The sequence below is a fragment of the Microtus ochrogaster genome, chromosome 8 (genome assembly GCF_000317375.1).
Source record: "Microtus ochrogaster isolate Prairie Vole_2 chromosome 8, MicOch1.0, whole genome shotgun sequence".
Lineage (NCBI taxonomy): Eukaryota > Metazoa > Chordata > Mammalia > Rodentia > Cricetidae > Microtus > Microtus ochrogaster.
In genome coordinates, this window is record NC_022015.1 from 38,655,558 (window position 1) to 38,663,347 (window position 7,790).

The 7,790-nt window shown below is 53.5% G+C and overlaps 1 protein-coding gene across 4 annotated transcripts in view; it reads right to left on the reverse strand.

Moving 5' to 3' along the window:
- The window catches only part of LOC101979568 (aldehyde dehydrogenase family 3 member B1), an 18,254-nt gene that overhangs the window by 7,965 nt on the left and 2,499 nt on the right, over nucleotides 1-7,790 (reverse strand). For all 4 annotated transcript variants that reach the window (XR_003377293.1, XM_026781454.1, XM_026781455.1 and 1 more), the window contains exons 2-5: nucleotides 3,643-3,805; nucleotides 1,444-1,554; nucleotides 1,225-1,345; nucleotides 924-1,009 (exon numbers count right to left, since the gene is read on the reverse strand). Coding sequence is in view for 3 of the 4 variants with exons in the window: in XM_026781454.1 (XP_026637255.1) it covers nucleotides 924-1,009; nucleotides 1,225-1,345; nucleotides 1,444-1,554; nucleotides 3,643-3,804 (480 nt within the window). In the remaining variant the exon portion in view is untranslated. The remainder of the gene's footprint in view (nucleotides 1-923; nucleotides 1,010-1,224; nucleotides 1,346-1,443; nucleotides 1,555-3,642; nucleotides 3,806-7,790) is intronic.

The window sequence follows — 7,790 nt, forward strand, 5'->3', positions numbered from 1 at the left end:
CTCTTATTTCTTGTATCTTTTGGAAGTCGCTTGATTGCACTTCTTGTTTACTCAAGTAATATTATTTCCCTTCTCAGGTCTTTGATGTGGTTGAAGACTAGACAGTCAGTTACTTTCCTCTCATGACTTAGCTAAGACATTTTTAATATAAGACTTAGAGCCCTTAGGATAGGATAACTATTGAAACATTTAGCATATGTTTCTTGTTTGATGTTGTTCATGCTGACTGTAATTCTAATTTTTTTGATATTTATTGAGCTCTACATTTTTCTCTGCTCCCCTCCCTGCCTCTGCCCTCCCCCCTTCAACCCTCCCCCAAGGTCCCCATGCTCCCAATTTACTCAGGAGATCTTGTCTTTTTCTACTTCCTACTTCCCATGTAGATTAGATCTATGTTTCTCTTAGTGTCTGCATTGTTGTCTAATAATTCTAATTTTTATGTATGTTTTTGCCTCTTCTTTTCCCTGGACAATACTTGATATTTGTTCTTATTGTATATAGTTTTGTATTACTTAGAACGCTCTTATTTAGACAAAAGGAGGAGGTGCTGTGGGAACTCAGCCAATAGTCTTTACGATACTGGCCCACTTTGGGCATGGTCTCATGTACTATAAATACAGACATGCGTGGGGCCTCTTCGCTGCTGGTTTCCGTTCCAGTTCCCAGCAGAGGACTGCATATGGCTACCCTTTCTGTGAGTTTATCCCCAAATAAATAAGCCTTTGTTATACTCTGTTCCGGGCTAATGTGGAACTCTTTTGTACACCACCATAAACATACATGCGCACACATACACATGAGCAAGCACACCCCCCCTCAAATTCACTCCCCCACACTGAAGGCCCTCCTGAGGTTGGGACGTGTCCCCTGCCTTACCCCCACCGGGAGCTGCCCAGTCCTAGGCCTCCACTATTCTTGGTTACCTGGTCCAGGTAGCGGGGCAGGACCTCAGCCAGGATCTTCTCAATGGCCTTGCTGGTCTCCGAGGGCTTGAGAACCACACAGTTTCCTGCAGTCAGCACAGAGGGAAGACTCAGAGAGGGCAGCCATGCAGGGTGTGTGCTGGCCACACTAGCTCTCAGTCAAAGAATCAGAAGTGACAGACAGGCCCTGGCCAGGGGCCGCCTGGGAGCAGGGTGCCAGCTCCCCTGCCTTCCTTTTCTGGTTTCCTAGGTAGCCCTGTGTTCTCCAGTAACTAGGGCTGTGGGAAGGTGGGGGTCTCACCTGCAGCAATGGCCCCCACCAGCGGCACAAGAGTCAGGTTCAAGGGGTAATTCCAGGGCACAATGATGAGCACCACGCCGAAGGGCTCCTTCCGGATGAAGGCTGAGTCCAGCTGTGTGGCCTGGGCCAGGGAGAGCAGTGAGGCTCTGTAGAACCACACTGTGGGAGCAAACAGTTCCCAAAGCCCAACTGCCGTCCTGTCCCTGTCCCCCAGCTTACCAGATTCTTGGACACTTTCTCATCCTTCATCCAAGACTTCAGGTTCCGGAGGGCCAGGTCCACCTCAGCCTGGCTGATGGCGATCTCAGATACTTCTGATTCGAAAGTTGACTACAGAAGAGAGTGAGGGTCAGGGCTGTCCTAAAGCAGCAAAGAGCTGGAGAGTGGGGACATATAGCTTTCTTCCCAAAGGTGCTACATCTCTATCCTTCATTTATTCACTCACTCATTCACACGCTCCAGGGAGCCATGGGCACCTGGAGGCAGAATACAGTGGGAAGAGAGCCTAGCAGGTGCAAAGGCCCTGTGCTGGCAGCTGGGGCTTGCTCTGCTTCTGCTTAGAGAGAGGGGCACAAGGCATGATTCTCCTCGGTCAATGGTCTTTTTCCCACAGCCCAGGGGGACAGTACCTAGTGCTCAGGGGAGAAGTAAGAAGACAAAAATCAATGGGATGGGATGGAGATGGGACTCGGCAGTAGAGAGCTTGCCTAACAAACACAAAACTCCGGGTTCCATCCCCAGCAACACGTAGACTGGGCACAATGGCATACACCTAGCCCTGAGGAGGCAGAAGCAGGAGGGTCAAGAGTTCAAGGTCATTCTCGGCTTTGTAATAAGGTTGAGATCCCATCTCAGAAAAGCCAGGACCATGCTCTTGCGTTCTGCAGGCTCTGCACTCTGCCCCGGACTCTAGGAGGAACCCAGGCTTCAGGGTCAGGGATGCCAGAGCCAGGATGAATTGTGGCCATTGAAATACATTGAGCAGCAAAAGACGGAGGCCTGCAGAGGTGGTTCAGAGTGCCAGGAAGACCATACAAGGGGCTATGTCATACAAAGCCAGGTGGGTGTTCTGAGCCACCCAACCCCACTGTACTTCCAGTAGCTGAGCCTGGTTCAGGCGACGTTCAGCTACACAACACTCACAGCAAGCCTGGTATCTCCTGAGGTCCCTATCGAGGTTTGTGGGGTGGGGTAGTTAGAAATCAGTATGCATACAGTGGGCACGGTGACCTCAGGAGACCTTCTTCCTCAGGCCCTGCTTTTCCTGACTGTGTGTCTCTAGGCAAGAAACTGCCTTCTCTGCACCCTCCCCTGGGGATAGCTGGGTGTGACTGTCCAGCAGGAGGAGTGCTTGGGCTCAGATGAGAGTCTGACCACTGGGCAGGCACCACGGGCCAAGGGTTGAGACAGTGAGTAGTCTGACTGGATCAGAGGGAGGCACCAGGTTGAATTTTCTGGGCCGCTGCCTCCTTTATAAGGTCCAGATTTATGGAATTGAATACCACGGCAGAGGTGGAACCTGAGCTGAAGGGGGAAAGGTCAGGTCTCGGAGGTGCTGGGCGGGGCTGGTGAGAATCAGTCCCAGGAGCACCTATCAGACTGGAGAAGCCACTAGGGTAACAGCAGGAATAAAGAGGAGAGGAACTCACTGGGACAGATCTGTTGGACAGCCATCTTAGGACTGGGAGACCCTGCATGGCTGCTGCTGGATTTGGGAGGACACCCGAGAACCTCCAGGGTACAGAGGCTGTGATGTCCACAGTGCCAAGTGAGACCCAAGTCCTTCAGGGTGTGGTCCACTTCCTCAGGCCTTCTTGCCACATCTCCCTGTCTTTCACTCTCCAGCCCTCTGGTCTCTGCAGTTCCTCAGTTACAGACACATCAAGCTCTCCTGCCTCAGGCAGGACCTTTGCCTTTGCTGCTGGGCCTCTTCCTCTGATGTCCATGCAGCTCTTTCTCCTTGCTTCCTCTCTCTGTTCCAAGGCCCCTCCTTCTCAGAAAAACCTGCATTGACCCCCCACATATAAACCAGCACCACCGTCTGACCCCTGACTTAACACTGTGATGTCTGCACCTTGCACGTTACCAGATCACACGCCATATTGTCTCCACCCCTTCCCCGGCAGAGGTCAGCTCTGGAGACACAGGCTCTTTGCTCTCTGTGTGTTCCTAGAACCTGTCCTGGCACCAGTACCAAGCACATACCAAGTTTCCCATAAATAGCTGCAGAGTAGATAGGGGACAGATGGACGGGGGCCACCAGTCAGCTGTGGTTCACGACAGGAGCTGGGGTTCCACGGGCTTTCAGCTCCTCTTCGTGGAGGATGTGGCTGAGCTGTGTCCCTTATCCCAGCTGTACCACCCTTTCTGACCGGGGGTCATGCACACCCCTACCCCACTGTCCCTCCTTCATGCTACCTTGCCTAGGTCCTGGGCCAGCGCCTCCTGCAGCTGCTGTTTGTTGTCTCGAAGGAAGCTGCCCAGGCCTTGCAGCTGTGCAGCCCGGAACTCCACCGGCCGCGTCTGCCCGCTGTTGAAGGCCTCCCGCAGCTGCCGCAGTGTGTCCTCAAACGAATCCATCCTGCAGGACAGCACAGTGTGAATCGCGTGGCTTGGACCACCCCCACCTTGGTGACCTTCCCCAGCCCCTGTCCAGCACCACTGCCTCACAGTTCTCCCCAGGGCCTCCCTGGGACAACTCCACTGGTGACAAGAGTGGCCTTTGAGACAGAGGCATGTCTCCCTCTGCCGGGTGGACTATAGGAGGCTGCAGGACAGGGTATCCGTAAGGCTGGGCAGGGGAGTTCAATGGATTTCAGTGAAGTTAGCGCTGATGCAAGGCCCCTGCTCTAGTGCCCTCCCAGGGGCTACACTGCCCCCCACCTGCCTGGCCTGCATAGAGTGGACAGGAATGAGAGACAGTGAGGGACACCACTGCAGTCACCCAGCTCAGGAGCACTGCACAAGAGGAGCCAGGCTGGCTGGTGGCAGCTCAGAGATCTGGGGTGACCTTGGGCACACTTTCAGCCCCCTTGACACAAAAGGAAAAGTGGCTTGGGCTTCCCAGAGACCCTCCTGCCCACCTCAGCCACGATGCCAACTGGACCACAAGAGAAGGGGACGGGTAGGGAGGAGTTCCAGGTGGGCTGATGGGCCGTCACCAGCCGGGACTGGCAGACAGGAAAGGGGCCTGATATTCCCCTGGGCTCATGCCTGTTTACACGAGCCTCATCAGAGGAGCCCTGTGATGCATTTGCTGCTTGGCCTGGTACCAAGGACCGATTGGGGACCCTTTCCTCTTTCCCTGTGACTTCAGGTCTCAGTGTAACTGAAACCCACTCCAGTGCTCTTCATCACTCTTACAGTGGCCTCTCGCGTGATGTACATGCGTGTATGTATGTGTGTTCCCAAGACCATACAGGCCCAAGGCTAATGCTGGGTCCTCAAACATTCTCCACCTTATTATTAAGTCAGAGTCTCTCATCTGAACCCTGAGTTCACAGATAAGACCAATCTAGGGCTGGAGTTGTAAACTCAGCAGTTAAGGACAGACATGCTGCTGTTCTAGAGGACCTGAATTCAAATCCCAGCACCCACATCAGGTGGCCCTTGCCACCTGCGACTTTAACCCCAGGGGATCTGGCACCTTTGGTCTCTGCAAGTACCTGCACAGACATATAATAATACACAAAGCTTTGAAGGGGAACTAGAGTAGCCAGACAGTCTGCTCTGGGGATCTATTCTCTCTGCCTCTGGGCTACGGAGTTCCCGGCAGCTGTCACACCACCAGTGCTTGTGTGGGTGCTGGGCATCTGTACCGGCAAAAATTTCATCTGCTGAGTCATCTCTCCAGCCCCAGGTGTTTTGTTTGTTTGTTTGTTTTCTTGGTTCAGTGTGAGGCAGGCTGCCCTGACACACACTCTGGAGCTATAATAGCCTTGAACTTCCGGTCCTCCTGTTTGTATCTCCTAAATGCTGCAATCATAAGCACACAGCATCGTGTCTGTCTTAGCTGCCAGGTTTTGTGAAGATGAAATCTTGCTGTCTGCTGCTGGGCCCAAGTGGGCCCAGTGCTTTGCTCCTGTCAGGCAGCTGTTGTCCGGGGGCCTTTGTGGGAGCAGTGATCTGGGGCGATGAGCCACCTCAGCGGCTGTGCCTAGGGTCCATTGCTGACCCTTCAGGACTCCTGCTCCAACAGAGACAGCAACATCCTCCACCCCCACCCCCAGAGTGTCATCAGAGTGTCCTGGGGCTCTCCTACTATCAAGAGACCTGGGGCAAAGCCTCTTCTGTCCTGCCTCAGTTTCCTTGCTGTTACAGAAGATGAAAGCCTGGTTTTCTGGAAGATCTGAGCACAAGGCAGCTGCGGTTGTTCCCGGAAGGCAGAGGAAGGCCAGCAGCCATGAGTCACCAGCAAAGCAGGGAGGACTTCTGTGGTCAAAGCTCTTGCTGTGCAAGCAAGAGGACCAGAGTTCAGCTTCCCAGGCCCAGGTAAAGGCCAGTGCGCATGCACGTGAGCTCCCCACGGCCCCAACCTCCCTCGGAAAGCAGACAGGACAAGCCTCAGATTGGCAAGCTCTGGGTTTGACTGAGAGACCCCACCTCAAAGAGAATAAAAGTGGGAAGCTATGGGGAAACCTCAGGCCTCCTTACACATACAAACACATGTGCATCTCCCAGACGGTGAACTCACACACGTGAACGCACATAGCCCTGAGTAAAGAAAAAGAAATCACGCCACCAACAGTCTCTTCCTCCCCCCTGCTCACTGGAGGCTCTTCAGCGCCCACAAAAATTTCAAGCATGCCTACCAAACACTGGCTTGTGGGTAAGGGAGCTCTGTGGGTGGGCTCTATACGGAACATTCCAGAAGTGCTCCTGGCAACGCTGATGCTAACTCACCATGGCAGCAGGATACACACCTCTCCTGCAGGGCTGCCCACCAGGCCCACAATGCCTTCTCAAGGTTGGTCCCTGTGGACCGAAACCTGACAGTGTGCCCACCAAAAGGGCTAGAAAGCCAGGTCGGACCTGATGGAGCAGAGGAGCCAAGGCCATCTGCCACCTGGGATCAGGTGGTCTTAGACTAAGACATCACAAGGCAAGCAGGAAGTCCTAGCGGACAGACACTGGGGGATTCCTGTCTAACTCCACTGGACTGCACCCCATCCTCCCTCCCTGGGTACATCCCATCCTGGGTAAGACCATAAGGATGTCCGCCCTGACTCCTTTAAACACACAACAAGGGGACCGTTCTTCACCCCACTGAAGGAGACGAAGACCAGAGCACAGAGAGGGCAAGGAGCTAGCCTGAGGATGCCCAGCTCCTTGACATTGGAAAACCTCGGCCCAGAGGCACAGAAGGCTGACTGCTTCAGTCATCCCATTCCTGGAGGATGAGAACAGGGCAGCCTGGAGTGCAGAGAGGAGCAGACAGTCCTTGGAAGGAGGCTACACTTGTGAGCTGTGGGTTCAGGAGCAGAAAGAGAAGAGCCCCGTGAGCGTGAAAAGCCAATCCACTGGTGTCTCTGTCCCTCAGTCCCGTCATTCCTAACAATCCCCACTATGTTGTCCTGTCCAAGCTCAGAGCTCAGCTGCTTAGATCCAGGGCTGGTAAGCCTGGGGGTCTCCCTGAGGATGGTGTGGGAGTTTCTGTGTCTGTGTTTTCCTGGGGCTTGAGTAGGACCATGAGCCTAGGGATCCCTCTAAAAGCAATAATCAGCCCGATATGATAAACCATGCCTCCATCCCAGCAGTAGAAAGGCAGAAGCAAGATGATCACTATGATTTCTAGCAAATTCTATATAAACCAAGGTTTCCTTATGAAACTGTGTCAAAAAAAATATGGGTAAGGGAACTTGCTATGTTAGTGGATGGCCTGAGTTTTCTCTCTAGAACCCACACAAAGGTGGAAGGAGAGAACCAGCTTCATAAAGTTGTCCTCTGACCTCCACATGCATGCCATGGGATGCACCCCCCCCTACATCATAAATGCTTTAAAAATCGTACAGAAATGCCAGGCGGTGGTGGCGCATGCCTTTAATCCCAGCACTCGGGAGGCAGAGGCAGGCGGATCTCTGTGAGTTCGAGGCCAGCCTGGTCTGTGGAGAGAATTCCAGGACAGCTATGGCTACTACACAGTGAAACCCTGTCTCGAAAAGAAACAAACAAAAAATAAATAAATAATTAAAAAATTACTGAACAGGGGCTGGAGATGTCGCCCTGTTGGTGGGGTGTTTGTCTGGCGTGCAGGAGGGACTGAATCTGATCCCTTGGGAAGTGTAGGCAGAAAGGTCAGAGTTCAGGGTCATCCTTGGCTATGTAGCGAGCTTGAGACCAGCCTGGGCTACGTGAGACTCTGCCCACACAAGCACAAACAAACTGATATGGCTATGGTAGGCGGGGCCAGCATGGGCACTTGCTATGACTGGGGCTGCAGGGTGAGCCTGGAAACTAGAGAAAATGGAAAGGACTGAGAATGCGGGCCTGCACTCCTTCACCCAGGGGATGAGCCGCCAGGCAAGGGCTCAGCTGATGGTCCCTGCTCTCGCCTACCCCACTGAGAA